This window comes from Bombus affinis, chromosome 5 (genome assembly GCF_024516045.1).
Source record: "Bombus affinis isolate iyBomAffi1 chromosome 5, iyBomAffi1.2, whole genome shotgun sequence".
NCBI classification, from domain to species: domain Eukaryota; kingdom Metazoa; phylum Arthropoda; class Insecta; order Hymenoptera; family Apidae; genus Bombus; species Bombus affinis.
Genome location: NC_066348.1, coordinates 10,977,052 through 10,996,053, shown reverse-complemented (window position 1 = coordinate 10,996,053; position 19,002 = coordinate 10,977,052). Strand labels below are relative to the sequence as shown.

Here is a 19,002-nt window from a genome sequence, read left to right as displayed (position 1 = left end):
CCCCGGTAAAACCTGTCGGCAGTCATCAGGGTTGTCCTTTCGTGCCCCGTAGTATCTACTTCTTCGGGCAGTTACTGCTCATGTCGTCCTCTCAGCCAGTTCAGAATACTGGGCTGGTCTCCTTCTGCGGTTTTTCGTTGTTTCGTGTTCTTGCCCTCATTGCTCCGCGTAGTTGTTGTTTCGCTCGTTCTCCTCCTTGCCTCTTCCCAGGCCCTCGCTGTCACCCTCCTGTGACACATGACGGTCTTGCAGAATTGCCTGAATTTATTCCAGCTCTCGTCCTTGGCGGTCACCGTGGCGATCAGATTGCCCACGTCTATCTTCCCGCCCAGAGCGTTCTCCAGCTCGATCCTTCTGTCCGTCCACTTCGGGCACGCGAAGAGGGCGTGCTCTGCGTCGTCGTTCGGGTCTCCACAGTCGAGACAGTTGCTGTCGCTGTCCCTGCCGATCCTTTTCCTATAGACACCGAAGCTCCCATGCCCGGTTAGCAGCTGCATGGTGTGGTGATCGATGTCCATCTTCTTTTTGGTAAATAGCAGCGCACTCGATATTAGCTTCTTTGTGATATTTTCTTTTTTGTAGTTGTTCCACTCCTTCTGCCAGTCCTGTTGGGCCTTCTTGCGAATCGCCTCCAGTTCCTCCTTCAGCTTGCAGCCGTCATCCGTGCCAATCCTGGACCCATGGATCTTGTTCCTCTCGTAGGTCTCTCCGAGCATCTTTATCTTTATGTAAATCGGGAGATTCCCGGTCAACACGCAAAGTGCCGCGTGGGAGACGGTACGGTATGCCGTCGTTGTTATGCACAGGGCCGTTCGTTGTGCTCGTTTCAGCTTTTTCCTGTTCTTATCGGTATTCGCTGCTCTAGCCCACACCGGTGCTCCGTAAGTTACGATGGCCTCCCACACATTGTAGTAGAGCCTACGAGCCAAGCTGGGCGGCCCGTTGGTGTTGGGTAGAATTCCCCTAAGGGCTCCTATTAACTTGTCGGCTCTGTTACACACCATCTCGATATGCGCACCGAACCTCCGACTGGAGTCGATGACGACTCCGAGATACCTGATGCGATCGACCGTTTCGATGTCCGAGGAGCCCAACCTGAGTTTCACCACTCTCGGCACTCGCAAGCTTGTGATGAACATGACCTCCGTCTTTTCTCTCGCCAGGGTGAGCCCGACACTCGTGCACCAATCGTTGGCGATCCTTAGCATCGTGTTGACCTTGGCGGAGGCCTCTTCGTTCCTCCCGACGGAACATGTGATGGCCAGATCATCCGCGAAGGCGGTTGCTCTGACCATTGGCATGTTGTCGAGTCTCTCGAGCAACCGGTCGTATACCAAGTTCCACAGGAATGGTCCGAGGATGGATCCCTGCGGGACTCCCGCCGCCACCTCGTGCTCCACCGTGCCGTGCTGGTTGCTCACGATGATCCTCCTTCCGGATAGGTAACTGCCGATTAGCCTTTTGACCTTCCATGGCAGCTTCCTCTTGTCAAATTCCTCGTATATGCTCTTCCAGCTGAGCGAATTGAAGTCATTGCTAATATCCAGGGTGATCATCACGCATACTACCTTCTTCTGTTTGCAGATGTTGGCAAACTTCATCACCTGCGTGATGGCGTCTACCGTACTCCTCTTCTTTCTGAAGCCATATTGCCTCCGATGGAACGGGTCCATTCCGATGCATCTCTCGATGATCTTCTTAAAGCATTTTTCACAGATCTTGCTCATGGTTGGGAGTATGCTTATCGGCCGGTACGCGTTAGGGAGACTGGGATCCTTACCCGGTTTCCTTAGCAGTATTACTCTGGCCGTCTTCCAGCAGACTGGGATCCTTCCTGATTCAGTGATGCCGTTGAACGCCCTTGTCACGAGCTCGCTCCTGCGACTCGCTACCAGCTTCGCGATCTCGCCCGGCACGCCATCGACTCCTGCAGCCTTCTTGGTGTTCATTCTTCCGGCGGCATCGACGACATCGCCTTCGCCGATGGCGACGCTGAGGCTAATATCTCCTTCTTCTTCGGTCTCTGTCTCTTCGCGGCCCTCATAATGGGGGGTCCGTGTCCCAAGGTGAATAGCCTCTGTAGGACTGCCTTCACCATGTCGATCGGCATGTCGTTGGTTGGTCCCTTGCTTTTACATTTCTTCATGACCGTGCGATAGGGTTTGCCCCAAGGGTCGCTCTCCAGTATCTTGCAGTATTCTGCCCAGGCTGTTTTTTTGCTGCGGGCGATCTCCTTTTTTAATTGCCTTCGGATCTCCTTGTAGGCGTTGACGAGGGGCTCGGTGTTGCCGGCATTCTTCTTCCTTTCTCTCGTCACCTTCCTGAGCGCTTTGTGCGCCTGCGCTCTCAGTTCCGCGATCATCGGGTTCCACCAGTAGTTTGCGTACTTGCGGCTCGCCGCACAGTTCGACTTCCTTAGCATCCCTTCGCACGTACCTTCGATGCTCTTTTGCAGGGGCTCGGCCCCATCCTCTCCGATAGCCGCGTTGAGGTCCTCCTTCTTCAGTGTGTCGTCGAATCTGCTCAGGAACTCCTCCGGCGACATGTCCTTGGTCACGTACCTGTAGAACTTCGATACGGTTCGGGTCTTCCTCGCCTTAAACCTGTGGAGCACGTACAGATGGTCCGAGGCCGAGTATTTGTCCAAGACCGCGATTCCAGCGTGTATCTCGCTGACCTTATTGGATACGCTTATTATGTCGGGGAAGCTCGTCTTCCCGTTCATGAAGAAGGTGTACTTTTCCTTGAGCCTCAATGGAAACACCCGGTGGCCGCTTAGTGCCTCCATTAAGACTCTCCCTCTTTTGTCTGTGGTCGATCCTCCCCAACAGGTTGACTTTGCGTTGAAATCTCCGGCCACGACGACCTTGTCGTGTCTTCTAGCAGCGCTCTTCGTCATAGTCGACAGCGTGTCTATGTATTCGGAGTATGCTAGCATATTTATGTTGGGCGAACAGTATCCGCTGAAGCAGAAGACGTCGCCGACGCGGACGCCCACTATCCCGTCGCTCTTGACCTCTGTTGTTTCATCAGGCAGTTTGCCGTTGAGGAGTGTGACCCATATCGAGGCGTCTCCTTTGGTGTCATTAAACCAGTGCGGTAGCTGCCTGTTCGGCTCGGAAATTATTATTATATCCGGCCTAAGTTCGATCGCGCATTGGTGCATCATGTCCTGCGCCAGCTTGCATCTGTTGAGGTTTATCTGCAGTATCCTCATTTATTCGCTTTCAACCGCCTTCTATACTCTGGACAAGCCAGGGATCCGGTTACGTGGTCAAATTTCACTCCTTTCTCCTTGCTGCAGATGGAGCAGCAGGGTGCGTTGGCGCAGGCAGCTATCGTGTGGTCTTTGGCTCCGCACTTCCTGCAAATCTCCTTTCCAGGGCTTATCGCCGTGCATTTGTTCGCGATATGACCGAACATGTGACATCTGTAGCACTTTACCACATTGGGTAGTGCCTTTATCGTGGCTATCGTCAAGCCGGTTCTGATCTTCCGGCTCGCCCCCTCTTTGGCCAGATAGGCTTTCGGCATCGTCACTATTGCCGATTGGGTGCCCCACGGCGCCATTTTTAGGGTCTTTACTTCGACCTCAGTGATGTCGCTTATGCCCAGTTGCATTCCTATCTCCCTGGCTAGTTCTTCCTTGCCTACGAGCGGGTCTATATCCCTGATCTCTACGGAGGTCTTGTCGCGCATTGGTAGCGCTCTCACCTTGCCTCTTAGCGCCGTGTTCATATCCGCCGCGGTCTTTTTGGCGTTGCTACCTGCTTTCAGCTCGATCAGAATGTCACCTGTTCTGGTCCTCCTAATTCCACAGCTCTCTTTTAGGGTCTCCCTTGCCCCCATCAAGTCTTTGTAGACCTGGATCCACTCCTTGTCTTGCCCTACTTTGACGAGGATGGCTTCTGGTCTGTTACGTATCCTCTTCGGTCCCTCCGGCCTCTTTGGCTTGTCCAATGCCGCCCTTCCTGCGTTCGCCTTACTGACCACCGTCGGGGTGTCCGTTCTTTTTCCTCTCCTTCCGCGGACAGGGATCCAGTCATCCTCTACATCGCTGTCCGTGCAGTCCGTAGTCGCTTTTGCCGAACTGTTGCCGGCACAGGCTCCTGCGTAGGATGCCTCCACGGTCGTTGGTCTCTTTCTCTTGGTGTCGCCCTTCCCCTCGACGGGCGATCTCTCCTTCCTTTTTCCTTCCTTCTCCTCACTCCTCCCCGGAGGGGTGGTCATCCTGGTGGCCGTGACTATCCTAGCGTTCCTCTTGAGCCTCATCTCGTCCAACATCGAGTGGAGCTTGATCGCTTTTTTACTGATAGCGTCCCTCCTTTTCTTGATGTCGGTATCCTTTTTGCTCATGAGGTAGAGTCTGCTACCTATGCATTGGATTTCGCGGAAGACTTCTGTGATGATTTCCGTCATCGCCTTCCATTCGCTCATTTTGATGACGATACTGTCCTCGTCATTGCTTTTGGTCTCGGCCGTTGCTCTGTTCGCCATGGCCTTCCTCCTGAGACATTCCCTTGGTGCCGCCGCTTCGCTGCCGCTGTCCGACATTTCCGCCGGTGTGTCTAGCTCCGAGGTGCTGGCCGCTTCGTCCCTCGTTGCCATCGGCTGGCTCCTGGCCAGGCTTCTCGTTGTCTTGCACGCGCTCCCCTCTACTGGGGACTTTCTCATATATCTGGTGATCTTGTCACCTTTCGGGATTTTTTCCTTGGCGAATCGGGTCGCCTTTTCGGTGGGTGGTGTCTTATCCTTGAGTGCCTGCATTGGCATCTCGACATCCTCGATGATTCCCGCGATGTCTTCATCAAATTCGAGGTATCTTCTTGTGCTTTTCTTGCACATCTTTTCCTCTGTGACAACTGCGGGTGTTTCTTGGTCCCCGGTCGTGTTTACCGAACGAGGGGAGGCCCTGGGATCGACCTTCCCCTCGCCGTTCGTCCAGTCGTTGGGTGACCGTCGGGTCGAGCCTGGGACGCTACTCGAATCCCCGACGGGGCCTGGAAGCTCCGAAACCCCCTGAGCCGTATGTTTACTTACCTTATAGTACTTGTCCATATTGTATTTGTAGACAGTGGATACACTTGGCGGGGTTTCCGGGGATTTAGTGCATTGGTCAGTGGGGTGATTACCTGCACATTTTACGCACCGGAAGTTATGATTGCAGTATTTCTGCGTGTGGCCGTACCTTTGGCACCTTTTGCATTGTATTATTTCTTTCTTTGCAAGAGGTGGCTCGAACTTAACTATGGAGTTCATCAGCCGATTGATGTTGTAGATTTCTTTGTTGTTTGTTTTTTGTTTTAAGTCTATAAAAAATAAGGATAGTGGGTTTTTTGTGATTCTATGCCTAATGTTGCTGATGTTAGTTACTTCGTGGCCGTGATTTAACAGTTCGCACTTTAGTTCGTCTAGATCGACTGAGTGGTGGATGTTGCGTAGCACCACTCGAAATGGTCTATCTTGTTTGAGCTGATATGTGTGGAATTTAGCGTTTAACGTTTTTAATAGCTTGGTTAACTTTCTATAGGCGTCTGGGTGGGTCGGCAGTATTTTCACGTGGTTGTTGTTAATCTTTAACTTGTAGTCCTCTTTGCTGATGTCTTTTTCGATAGTCTTAACCATTGACTGTATGTCGATTACGTCGTCAATGAATATCGGTGGGGGAGGGGGAATTCTTTGAGTATGGAGATTATTTACCTTTTCGGTTGTAATCATGGAGTCTTCCGTGGACTCTAGTATTGAGAATCTATTGTAGGTGGTCACTTGGCTGGCTGGTGGTTTAGTTTGACTCTTGTTTACATTTGTCTTGGTTGGTTCGAGCTTTCGTTTTTTCGTGTGATGGTCGTTTACCAGGATAGATGCGTTGCCCTCTTGCCACGGGGGAGGAAAAATGGCGGTGTTATAATTTAGCTCCGGGGAGCCTGTTGGGAATGATAGAGCCATCATCGAGCTAGTTAATTCAGTGTGAAAGAACTAGTCGAGAGGCTGTTAACCCCTGGCTAGGTTAGTTGGATTCGCTTTCGACAGATGGGCGTCACGTGGAGTTTTGTGAACTTCACAGGGCACTGGACACACGTCTGCACGTCTCGGCACTCAGCAGCAACTGGATGGCCACGTGCAGCTTTGTGGACTTTGCAGGGCACTGGACACACGTCTGCACGCCTCGGCACTCACGAACGAACTGAAACATGTATCATAACGCACGAATTATGATAAAAAAGAAACTGTCTTTCGAATAAAAGCAATCCGTTTGCCAGGTGCGCTTAAGGATGTACAGGACGTCGACGGAGCAAGTGTACGAAATACAGCCGCTGGAGGGTAACAGTTCCGCTCAACGTTACACTCAACAGCCGAAACAACGATTCTCTGAAATGGCTACTCCGTCGGTTTCGCCGACGTCTTCTCTCCGAAAGCGCGTCTCGGAACTGCCAAGAGCCGCGAGTGCATCCGTTTCCGGTGCTGCGGGCATTAATACGGATCTGATATCGATCCTAAGCTCGTTAGCGTCTTCCGCGACGGAAATCAACCGATGAGGCGAGGAAGCGCCGAGTTCGCGGGACGATAGCAAATCAAACTGGCCCGGAAAAACGACCGAACAGAAAGGAAGTCGATCGAAGAGCTTCCGTTCCAACAGCTTCGACGTGTCGACATTGCACGGAGCTAAAAGTAAGCTTAGCGGATCCTCGAAAGCCGCTATTTCGACCTTTATGGCACCGTCGAATTGGTTCACGAAGAGACACCAACCGATGTCGAAGAAGCCGGAAGATTTAGTAACGGCCAGTTTAAGTCTCAAGTTCGATAAATCGAAGGTAGTGAAGGCGGTGAAGGAAACGTTGGGTAAAAAGTCCCCTAATAGCGAGGTCAAACACAAAGTCGTATGGGACAACACTATGGGACAACAAAGTGGACGCTCAGGTAAGTTGTATTTCTCGTTACGATATCGTTTCTTGTTTAAGAGCCATCGTAGGTGAAAGGAGGAATGAAAAAGAAAATCGTAAATCGTAAAATCTCTTCCAGAGAATGCAATTTATCGTAAAAATTAATAAAGTCAACCACAACGTGAAATTAAATAATTGTTGTTTGATATTCTGTATTATCGATATAGGTGAAACGTGGAGAAGATAATTTGCAATCATTGCGGACAATATCGCAGTGACATTATTATCAATCGGTAATATTAATGATAAAATTCATATGGGATGAAAACAGAGCATCAAAAGTGGTTATTTGTCGATCTTCTTGCGAAGGGAAAATTCCTGCAAAATGTTTAAGAACGGCTCTCAACAAGGAACAAAAAATGTTATTACAGTTCCATTTTCGTGTTCGTTTTTTTTCTACATGATCCATGTGAAATAATTCTTCAGATGCTCTGCTGGTAAATGAATCGACGTTTGTAATAGAGGAAATATGAAGTACAGCGAGATCGTTGTTGGCTATTGTTCTACACCGATATCGACAAAATAATTCTTCGACAACTCTATTGATAAATCAATTGTAGTTTGAAATCAAACGAATCTGAAGTACCATCAGTTTGTTGCTACGAGAACAATAGCCACCAACGATCTCGCAGTAATTCGGATTCGTTCGATTTTAAACTTCAATTGTTTTACCGACAGAATCTCTGAATAATTATTTTGCTGGTAAATTCTGTTGGTATATCGATTAGAGTTTGGAATCGAGTAAATACGAAGTACAAGATGGCTATTGTTCTCACGTAGCAACAGTCTGATAGTATTTCAGATTCGCTTGATTTCAAACTTAGTTCCCTTGGTTTAATTACTGATTTATCAGCTGGATCAAAATTTAAAGAAAATGAAGATCAAGTGAAGCGCGTAAGTTTGACCTCTGCTTAATTTTTTCATCTCTACACTCATCTTTTTCAACTTCCATGTCACATTTCGTATAAATGCTAATAAATCTTTGTTTTTTTTTTTTTTTTTTTTTTTTTTTTTGATAAATTCTCTTAAACGTCGCACAAGAATTTTTCGTTCGCGAGGAGGTGCAAAAATGGCCACTTTTTGACTTAGGTCAAAATTTGCAAATTTGGGGTTAGCCCCAACTTAACCACACTTTTAATCCAACATGAATTTTATTTTAATATTACTGACCTCTGATGGTGGATCTGCGATACTGTACTTAATGATTGTAAACTATCTTATCGACTTCTCATCTATATTAATAATATAGGAATATTAAATATTATTAGGAATATTAGGAATATTAAATAACAGTTAAATACTGAAATATATGTTATTTGATTTGTTTTAGAACGAAGCTCATTCTCTGGAGTGAAACTTTTAGTTTCTCTTTCTTACGCGATAAAGGAGAGGTGCAAGGATTTAAATATTTATAACATTATGACCTTTATTCTTTAAGCATGAAAATATTTTTAATACAAGCATATAAATATTACATATAAATATTTCTATTTACATATACATCAAGTAAATTTACATATACATTTTCATCTTGGTAAAAAGAACATGTAAATTATCGTAGTAACTATTACGTATTTTAACGCGAAATCTCGTTTCATAAAAATTTTCATTCAAATACGTAAACACATAATATTCATAAATTTATAAGAACAATTTTGTCCGTAGGTATTTGGTAGCGCAATTGAGAAGATGTTAACGGCGCAAAAGGGAAACGATACGGGGGCTTCCGGGTCGAGCGGAAAGCCCTCGGTATCTCCGAACAAACCAATGTCAGGCAAAGTGACAAATTGGTTTTCAAATACCAAGAATCAAAATCGGAATCAGACGGAATCCAGCGAACCGTCTCTCTGTTCTTCCCTAAAGGACCTATTCAAGAAGTAATGGGGAAGAACAAATGCTAATAAATGTTAAGTGTCTCTAGTTTAATTAACACTTCTTTATCTTTATCTTTATTAACACTTATTTATTTAAGAATTTATTCAGAGATTAACACGACCTAATAGATGACTGACAATCTGGTGTAATTCAAATTAACGAGCTATACTTTCCTTGTACTTTCTTATTGCTATACCTCTACAATATTCTTTTATCGTATCTGTCGATTTTAATCTCACACAAATATCTAATAAATGTGTATACAGTAGTTGACGAAAATATTAGATAGAAGATTTTTGCGAATATATATTATGTGTGTTAGTGTTTTTCTTCACTTCACTTCAATGTAACGAGACGTGTCTATCATGATTACACCGGTAAAAATTGAGACTAATTTGGAAATATATATATATATGTCGGAGATGTAGAGACATCGAGCCTTTCTTTTGGAAGATTTCTCAATACTTGGGCTCGGGGTGACATAACTGGTCGCCGAACGTAGCCACCGTCACGGGATAAACGAAATGTTTTACAAAGGAGGTTCCAGTGTTAAGGGATACGCTGTATAAACAATCAAGTCTTGATCAGGAGCAATGCTGGTTTATGTGGAACTGCCTAGTTACGGCGCTTGGGAATTTGTTGATATTCCCGATCGATATGTATTTGATATATGTAACTGTATCTGTCATTTATTTTGCAATCTCCTTGGAGAGTTTACTGTCATCGTCTTGGAGTCAGTCTTAGAGAAACCCTGTGCCTGAGTGAACGTGTCAGTGTGCTATCAAAAATATATTAAAACGTACAGAAAGTTTCCCGTTGACCGTGGATTCGTTACAGAACCCAAGAATATTATTTAAAGCATTTGTTTACTTATTGTTTGTTATCTTAGTTAACCGTTAAACTAATTATTTATCAAACTTTGTAAAGAAATATAATTTTATGAAAATACAACCTTTATTGAACATCATGATGGCAAATGCTAACGAAGAATTGTCTCGCGCTCGAAATCCAAACGACAATTCGACATATATAATAATAAATAATTTGGAAACAAGAGGATCTAGAAGAGATTTATGTTACAAATAGATAGGAATCGCAAAGCCGCAAGAACGCACATAATACGCAAAAATCTATTAGGTAATCCAAATACTAACAAAGGTTTATTGCATTTTCGCGTTCGACACTGTACTCCTACTCCGCAAGTCCTCGAACATTTCTCCCAGCCGCTCCAAGCGCTCCAACCTCCGTCTCTCGGTTTATTTAGTATTATACCGAAATCGAAGCTCTTTCTATTCGTCGACTGACATCGACCGTTTATACACCACTGAAATATTTATACTGTACTGTATATAACGTGTATTGATACATGATAACATACTAATCGTGTCTACTATGGTACGTATGCTATTTATTCGCTACTAATTATCGTAATTAATTAAAAAAATTGTTTCCTTGCGAGATAACTCTTTAACGCGTCCGCAGTGAGAAGTGCAACGAAGGCAGTTATAAACGCGTTGATTAAACCGTGCTAATCGTTCATTTCGTTTTCGTTATACTTATCGTTCATCAGTAGACTGTAGATATCTACGCAAATTCGTATCTCCATGAATACGACTTAAAAAGTGGGCTCTAGATAAACAATTGTTCCGTTATTATTTATTGCCATTTCGGCATCCTGTGCATCTTCTCGTCTGCGAATCTTTTTTATATAAATATTATATAATTATAATATTATATAATTATTATATAATATTAATATAAAATATTATATAATATTATATGTATAATATTATATATTATAATTATATTTTATATAAATATAAAAGGTATAAACGTAAAACTCCGCGGTTTAATTATTAGTAACCAAGTTAAACTACCTGCTGTCGCTTTACCTTCGAGTCACCGCATAATGTACCCTCCAGAGGCGGTCCCTTCTTAGTCTTGCATGTTTCAGACACGTTACTGTTACCGCACCACAGACGAGAACACGGTTCCGCCACGTCGAAGGTCTTGCAGTGCTCGTAACTGAATTCGATGGAAAACTCGTTATCGAAAGACCGAGCAACGATAATTTGCGTATGAAACGTACCCTTCGCCGAATTCCATGCGACACTGCTCGTCCATCGTAAACGTCTCGCGAATGGTGTCTCTCAGTTGGGAGAGGCCATCGTGCTTCGGCTTATTCGACAAACAGGACCACCGTCTGCAAGTACCTATTTTAGGAGTATGTAATTCTAAGAAGGATATTCTTGTGTAGAACGAGCATCCTTACCTCACTCTACGATGGAACTCCTTTTTCGAGCAAGGAGACCAATAAAAATGATGGAACGTGGCAGCGACCATCGGTGCCATCACGCTTCCTCGAGATCCCTCTTCCTTGCACGCGTTTCCGGTCGTTTCGTCTCCGTCGTGAGTCAGACCTAGACTACGGGAAACACGTTTGTGTCGTTGTCGAAGCGGACAAAGAAATAATCTTGTTGGCGTTTGTAGGAGATTACGCAGGAGCGGCTCTCTTGGTAGTTTTGTGCAAAAAAACCGTCACGAAGCATTCGTTGTCCTCGTTATCTCGTTGTCAAGCACTTTCGATCGCTTCTTTCTTTTTCGCACGATCAACCTTGTACGTTTCTTAGGTGGAACAACGCGAGTTACATCGACCAACGCGCAAAGAAACGCGATTCTGTTCGGAAGAAACGTTGTTCACCTTCGTACGTTCTCTGCGCGCGCGTTCATTGGCAAAAGAAAAAAGAAAGAAGAAAAACTAGTAACATGGAAACCTCCTCGCTCTGGAAAAGTCTTTTCATACGGTAAGCGATTTTCTAATATTTCCAGATTACAAAGTTAGATGCTCCTTTCTCTTTGGTTCCTTTAATTTCCCGTTTCGTCATTAGTATCGCGCTATTTACTTTCTATTTGAATGCGAGAAATACCAGCATATTGTTTGTGGCATCTATGCGACAGCTAATGCAACCTTGTAATATTATTTTCTATGAGGACGGACGAGTTGCGAGCCACGGTTTCCTTTGCAAAGTCAACACTCGCGACGAGTACCGTACGATGCGATAAAAAGAAATTTGACGCTGAGAAACAGGGTCAAGGTCAACTTTGCGTCCCACTTTTTTAAATCTCCGTCGATCCAGAAGCGTAGAATTCCTCTATACTGTGATTTTACTACAATTTTTCTACATCCTCCGTGTAGCGAATAAGTATAATGGCAATAAGAACGCGCTAATGTTAAATATAAATATAAACGCAGTATCGCTTTTGTCTCAAAAAGCAAACGTCATTTTTTGGAGACAAAAGCGAGGAACGAAACAAGAGGATCTAGAAGAGATTTATGTTACAAATAGATAGGAATCGCAAAGCCGCAAGAACGCACATAATACGCAAAAATCTATGGCAGATTCAAAGTACAGTACTCGTTGTGATATTCGGTAAAGATAATAAGTTCTCCTATGGAGATTTCATTTTTCAAATTATTCTCGTAAAAGTGCGTATTTGCATAAATAAATAGCACACGGTCTCTGCGTAAATACCCAGGCCAGTTATAAATATTTCAGTTTGCCAACGATATCCCAACATGTGGGACACTCACATGTGTGCTACTTCGTGAGCGATGATAAAGGCGCTGGTCAAGCCTTCGTCTCGATTTAACGCGCACGATCTCGCGGGATCGCATACTCCTGACACAGGTGCGTAACCGGAAGGACCTCCTATATCTAACCGCGTCAACCATACAGCAACATCGTGATTTACGTCCTTCGAGGACAGCATCTTTCTGTTCCATTTGTTCACGTTCTCGAGAGATCGTCTGGCATCGCCACGGCGGACCTACGACAACGTTTAATATTTTCTTAATAAAAGCTAGCAAATATTACGAATATATTATATTTATTATTACATCATGCATTATATACTATATATAAATATTCGTCAATGATAATAAATATATGTGCAAGTAATCGTGTTGTTGATTGTAATCAAATGTAACTTGTAACGTTGTTAGTATTTTAATCTTTCTGAAAAATGTTGAAATGTTGATTCAACGGCAGAGAAGAATAGCAGAAAAAGAAAAGTAAAAGGAATCGCAAGTGTCGTATATCAATGGTATTATCATAGGTCTATAACATTAAATTAAGATTCTTAAGAGATGAAAAAGGTTTAATAGTCGATTATACAGATATTTCGGATACACGATAAATGCGAGGTTTGTCAATGATTCGTGAAGATTGTTTGTTTGGAAATTTGTTTCCAAGGGATCGTTCACGGTTGTCCAATTTAACAAAATGGAACTCGTTGCATTTTATCGATCTAAAACGTCGTGCGCAGATATTTTGACCTATATAATTTATATACCATACACTGTACAGATAAGTAGAAAATAAAATAATTGACACTTAAATGATTTAATTTAATGGAAATCGCTTACCATACCGTCTCGTTTTTCCGCGTATAAAATCATTCGTACGATCACTAGAATCATGTTGGATTCGAGCGATGGATCCATGTAAATTGCACTGACCTAGAATTAAAATACGTACGAAAATGTAACAGGCGTTAAAACAGTATTACAGCCTTACAAATAAATTATTATTCAAAACTCTCGTAAATACATCGTATCTTATATAATTTTCTTAAAAAATTAATTTTATTCGTTATATTTATCTTAGGAAATGTACGTTATTAATCTCAACAGCATTGGAAAACCAATTACCGAATGGCTGAAATTAATCGATTACAAAATTCCATTACGGTTTCCCGGTTGCTTGCGTACATATGTAGAAGGAGGTATTCTATATCTAAGTATAATAACAGAATTTCGTTTGGTATTACTTACGATGTTTAAAAGAGCCAAGATATATTGCTGTACTCGAATTCCATGAAAATCTACCACGGAGTAATCAGCAGCTATTCCAAGCTCTAGCCATCGTGGCGGCGAATCCTTAGCAGCTGGTCTTTTCTCTAGAAATGACTTATCTTAGAAATCGACTTATCTTCCACGAAATTAGAAAGTCTACTCGACTCGACTTGATAGCTTAAACGCATGGTTATTAAAAGCATAAATTAATATCTACGAGCAAGTATTCGTGGAATAATTATTATGATATAAATAATTATTTCAAAAGTATAATTTCAAAAATATCAATTCGGTATCACCGTGAATTTCATCCTGCAAATTTCTTTAAAATTCTTGACAAATTTTGGTAAACGTATTCCTCCAGCAAATTTTTCTATTTTTCTATTTTTTTACATTAAATTAGGCAAGATAGATAAATATTCGTGCAATGGACAATATACATATGTGTAATAGACAGGGGATAATGAAATAAATTAAAAACAGCGAAATATAAATGAACGTGTAGAAGATCAAGCGAGAGTGGAACGCAATAGGGAGAATAATTGTAAACCGAGTTCCTTTTAAGGCTGAAGATGAGCTATTCTTATATTACATGCTGTTATTATTACTTTTGTACACGATAGATTGGAATATCAGTACAATTTCTTTCTTTCAGTAATATTCGATGATTCGTTAATTTATTAACCGCTATATTGTACGTGGCAAGTAGAAAAGCAACGATCGTACAAGAATGGCATTTGGAAAAATATTTGACTTACTTGATAATCTGTTCCTTTGCCATTTAGGACCAGAGAAGTATCCAATTTCCTCGGGATTTACGTCGATCGATAATTCTTCCACTATTGTATCGTTGTATTCTGTGGAGACATCGTCTTTTTCATCGTACAGAATCAATTTCTCAGCTTCTGGGTATTCCACGTCGAAGACGTCACCGGAAAGATTATAAAATCCCTGAACATCGTGGCTTAAGGAATCGCGTTTGCTTCGTTTCGACTTTCTCTTACTTTCTTCAACTTCAAATTTATTCGATTTCCCTGTAACCGAATTATCAACGTTTTACCACGTTTGCCTGTCTTATCTTCGCTATTCTCGTTACGGATAAAATGAAAAAATAGTTGCAAAATTTCTGAAATTGTAAATACGACCAGACTGGAACGTATCAACGACATATACGGTGTCACAAAATTGTGACAAGTCAATATTCCAGTTGTTAGTTTGTTGAATTTACGCCACCGCTGATTAAACGTATCACGCTTTAATAGAAAATTCAATTTCCCAGCGGGGAAAATGGAATTTTGCGCTAATTAAAGTATTGCGCTTTTGTACAAAATTCCATTGTTTTCTGTTGCCCGCGAAAATGCAATTTTACGACGGACATTTCAGACAAATTTCCATCAGACGGCTTTCCATCCGTAAAAAAGCATGCTATCTATAAAAGTGTCAATGGAAATTGATCAAAGTAACGTCAAACAAAGCCGTTTAAACAGCGAGGTAAATAGACCAATTGCTTTTAACAAAACCTGCTCTTCGTTGCTCTTAACCGTCACTTTCACTTTTAAATATCAATCGGCGCTGTTCCTCATTAAAATTTCGATTTAAATCGAACGAGAAATACAGCGTAACACTTGGAATTTTCTATCGTTTCTCAACCATACTTCGAACATTTACGTCGCATTCTTCGATCCATAGGATCGCGATGTTGGATTCTTCGATTTCGATACAAAAACGTTTCACAGCTTTCGACGCGGGCAATTTAATTAAGAGAACAAATAATTTGTTTATAAACTGCCAATTACGTGCCTTGAATTTCCGATATATGCAATAAATTTCATTGCTACTCGACCTAAATGGGTCATAAAGTTGCAACCGTGTAAACCGTGCTACGTAATTTTATTGCATTCAATTTTCCACGTTTCCAACAATTTATCAAATTAGAATTTATCCGCGCATCGTACGAAATTTTTCATAAAAATTGATTAATAATAGTAGATATATAGGTCCTCGTATTCGTAAAACAGATTTTTAATCCGTAAACAACGAGTCGTGGAAATTACGATACGATCGATTTTCAACTTAGTAAAATTTGTTTCCATTTGATATTCACATCCAGATTGTATTTCCTTTGTAATAAATTAATTATACAATTAAATAAATTTATTATTCGAACCGATATTCAGATACAGTTCGAGTATACTTGATAAATTTTCAGACTCGATTCTCCAAGTCGAAAATGAGAACGTTTTATCCTATACTTTTTCTTCATTTTTCCACAAGGATTCGCGTTGTTCTCGCTTTCAGACGTTGTTCGGTTGCATCCTGTATATACGGGGTGTGCCAAATTTAAACCGCCAAATTGTAAGGAGTTGATTTACAGACAAGAAGAAGAAGAAGAAGGAAGAATTTTATATAATGTTCGTCAACGGACGTTTCTTTACAGAATTCCAAACGAGTATCGTTCGTACGAAGCAGGTAGCGACGCGTTTTCCATCGCAGCGTGCAAAGGTTCGCTGTATTATCGTGTCAGCGCAGTTGCATGCTTTTTATCATGCGACAACAAGCCCGTGTCGTTAATAGCTACAATAATGATACAATGCAAAATAATTATCTAGTATCTTTGATTGGTCGTTGGAGAACGTTGTCCGTGTGCTCGGATAGAAGCCTGACATCGATCAACGATGAGATTAATACGATCTCGTACACACAGTTGCCACCAATTCGATCGAGTTCCAAAAACCGCGTGTTTTTACTCGTTGCGCTAGTTGTTCACGCGAACTCGCATCTCCAGAATAAACCTTCCGTTTTACAGTTGCGAAATCATAAATACAGAAAAGAAAACGCAGTTCTTGAAAGTCTGACGAAACGCTGATAATACGGTCAATTGTCGCGTGCCGTGGAATGGAAAATTCGTCGTTACTTGTTTCATACGTACGATACTTGTTTGTAACTGTGGAAAAACGCGTTTATTGCCCAGCTTCGTACGACATGTTTTTCGGTAAATATTTACAAAGCGGACAATCTCGCCATATTCAACGGCTTTGAAATATGTTTGCCAAGGCTAATATTCCGAACAACTTTTTCCTGTAATACTCTTTACCGTCGCTCTGCTTTCCGCGATATTCGCAGCAATTTCTGTCTCGACGACGGCGATGATTTCGTAGTTTCGCTTTTCTCGATATCACTGCTAAAGCTTTTCCTACCTCGAATAACGACGCAAAGCTTCGTATGAATCGTATCTATCCTGTTACTTGATTCGCGAATTTAATTCACGGTAGCCTCAATGATGTTTCTTCTCTGTGCGAGTTGAAAATGATTATCAGAAATGCATATATATATATAAATGTACGGACATCAACGTCCGAGAAGTTCGTCCAGGCCAAACGGTAACGCGTACAGGAAACATTTGTTCAAAATGACTTTGACTTTGGCGATATTTTCAAATTGGAATTAGCTAATGGTCGTTCGCTTTCTAAATGATTATTTCTTTTTCTTCTTTTTGCCTGCAGATTAAGCCCTCTCTGTTTGACGGTTTAAATTTATTAAATTAAATTTATTAAACCGAATATATATATATTCGTTTGTACTACGATTACTCTCATACTCTATGTATGGTATTATCATATCGACGCTATCAGTTCTTACAGTATCACGATCAGAGTCATTTTTAGAATAGAAGAAGCAATTAACGGCGGATCGCAAAGTAAGAAGCTTATAACATAATTGGCAAGGAAGTCGGTAAATCGATCAACCAATCACCTACATCCAACCGTCTAACGAAAGATGAAAAGCCATCGCGATAACGATCCTTCTCACCTGCAGGATTTTCCGGATTCACAGACACGAAGCTCGAATTATTCCTGATCGACCACCACTTTTCGTTTTTCGGCTGAAACATCACATGCTGGCCATTCGTCAGCGGCTGAACGAAGAACGATCTCTGCCCGATCAACATCAAGGCGTACACTTCTTCTTCGCATATCGTCACGACGACGAAGGAACTCGCGTCTCCTTCCAAGCTGCCTTGTCGAAGATCGCAGTTCGCCTTGGCGTTACGTCGCTCGGACTTGGTTTTACCCCGGCGCACCCAATTCACGGTGAAATTCGACGACAGTATCAATCGATCGTTGGCCATGGTCCTTACGGTCCAGTTACTGATCTCGAGGAACACCGGCTCTTGGTGGAGATACTCGCGCCAAGTTTCTCGGTCTTCGTGGGTCGATCTTCTGTTCCGCGCGCTCTCATTCGGGATCACTCGAGGGTAAACGATCTCGTAGTCCTGCAAGCTTTGCAGAAAGTCGCTCATTCGCGATTTAGTAGCGATCGTGCCGAGCAGCCACGTGGCGAGGAGAAAACTGGGAAGTTTCGATCGCGTCATGTCTCGCGCGCTTTGATCGAAATTTCAATAGGATTTTCTGGCTACCCAAAACTCGCCAGGCATGCTCGTTCACTCGCAGACGTAGTTATCGCGATGAAAGCAGCTAGTTCGCAGACCCGATATTCTCATTTCATTTCGCCGGTTCGTAACGCGTTCGAAACGCCGTGTCATATAGACGCGGATGCGACGATACTCTCGCGATCTAACATTTTCAATGCCTCGCGCTTTATCACGTAGCTCGCGCGGAAGTAATACGAAGGTGAATCGTTGGTTTTAATACACAGGGTGTTGTTTAATCGATCGTATAATGGAGAAGGGAACGATTCTACGGTACGCCAGAGATGAAATGAAATCATAGAATGCAGTGGTTTTGTAGGTAGTGCTTTATCGAAAAGATTAACCGTGAATATTTGCTCGACCTATTTATACCAAATTGATACAGAATCTTAAAATACAGACGAATCTTTCTCAATTTCCTTCGATCATCGTCTCTAGGCGTAGGAAACTGCCTCGTTGAATTCGAACGTTTCTCGATTTCCTTCGACGTCTTTCAATTTCTTCTTTTTTCAATCGCCGTTCGCCTTCTCAAAGCTGTCTTCGAACAGAATTCTTAGAACGACTTCCAATTCCTTTCGATTCGTCCAATCGTTTAGCTTTACGAAACTGTTTCGCTAAACTCCTTTTTCCACTGTACTTGCGTATCGTAACAAGCTCGTCGGCGGTAACTCGCGTCGATTAACGATTCACCACCAGTAAAGTAACCGGGAATGCAGCAAACTAGTAGTCGGTAGAACGAAGCGGAACGTAAGTGGAGCGAGCGATAAGAGCGATCGCGACAATCGCACGCCTCGCCGTGCGATTCCCACGCGAACGAATCATCAAATTCGAGCCAAAGATTCTCACTAACTCGAAGATTCGCGCCAGTGTTTTCCACGTGCGCGTCACAGAAATTCGAACGA

The 19,002-nt window shown here is 42.7% G+C and overlaps 4 protein-coding genes and 1 long non-coding RNA gene across 10 annotated transcripts in view; 1 reads left to right on the top strand and 4 right to left on the bottom strand.

The window, feature by feature from the left end:
- LOC126916451 (uncharacterized) overlaps positions 1-19,002 on the bottom strand; it is a 107,070-nt gene that overhangs the window by 80,135 nt on the left and 7,933 nt on the right. The gene's annotated exons all lie outside the window — the stretch shown is intronic.
- Positions 1-19,002, bottom strand: part of LOC126916427 (A disintegrin and metalloproteinase with thrombospondin motifs 3-like) — a 118,231-nt gene that overhangs the window by 98,510 nt on the left and 719 nt on the right. Inside the window, exon 1 of one of the 2 annotated variants that reach the window (XM_050722234.1) lies at positions 18,752-18,979. The exons of the other annotated variant lie outside the window; for it this stretch is intronic. The gene's annotated coding sequence lies outside the window, so the exon portion shown is untranslated. Of the gene's footprint in view, positions 1-18,751; positions 18,980-19,002 lie in introns of those variants that run through there. 2 annotated transcript variants of the gene reach the window in all.
- LOC126916457 (uncharacterized) lies at positions 7,326-12,305 on the top strand. The gene is made up of 4 exons (XR_007710579.1): positions 7,326-7,835; positions 8,272-8,332; positions 8,607-9,240; positions 12,117-12,305. It is a non-coding gene; the product is annotated as an uncharacterized LOC126916457 (long non-coding RNA).
- The window catches only part of LOC126916433 (A disintegrin and metalloproteinase with thrombospondin motifs 3-like), a 110,971-nt gene continuing 102,147 nt past the window's right edge, over positions 10,179-19,002 (bottom strand). Inside the window, exons 7-9 of one of the 4 annotated variants that reach the window (XM_050722259.1) lie at positions 10,906-11,019; positions 10,694-10,841; positions 10,179-10,515 (exon numbers count right to left, since the gene is read on the bottom strand). In XM_050722259.1, coding sequence (XP_050578216.1) covers positions 10,432-10,515; positions 10,694-10,841; positions 10,906-11,019 — 346 coding nt within the window. In that variant the 3' untranslated portion in view covers positions 10,179-10,431. Of the gene's footprint in view, positions 10,516-10,693; positions 10,842-10,905; positions 11,020-11,088; positions 11,242-19,002 lie in introns of those variants that run through there. The other 3 variants (XM_050722261.1, XM_050722264.1, XM_050722267.1) reach the window with 3 other exon arrangements.
- Positions 13,044-18,692, bottom strand: LOC126916443 (A disintegrin and metalloproteinase with thrombospondin motifs 9-like). Of its 2 annotated transcripts, none has more exons than XM_050722288.1 (5): positions 17,482-18,691; positions 14,430-14,705; positions 13,651-13,775; positions 13,243-13,335; positions 13,044-13,124 (listed from the first exon to the last, which is right to left on the bottom strand). In XM_050722288.1, the coding sequence occupies exons 1-5, from the start codon at positions 18,041-18,043 to the stop codon at positions 13,092-13,094; spliced, it is 1,089 nt and encodes a 362-aa protein (XP_050578245.1). In that variant the 5' UTR covers positions 18,044-18,691; the 3' UTR covers positions 13,044-13,091. The 2 variants fall into 2 exon arrangements, with proteins under 2 accessions (XP_050578245.1, XP_050578246.1); XM_050722289.1 differs by having other exon boundaries at positions 13,048-13,124; positions 13,248-13,335; positions 17,482-18,692.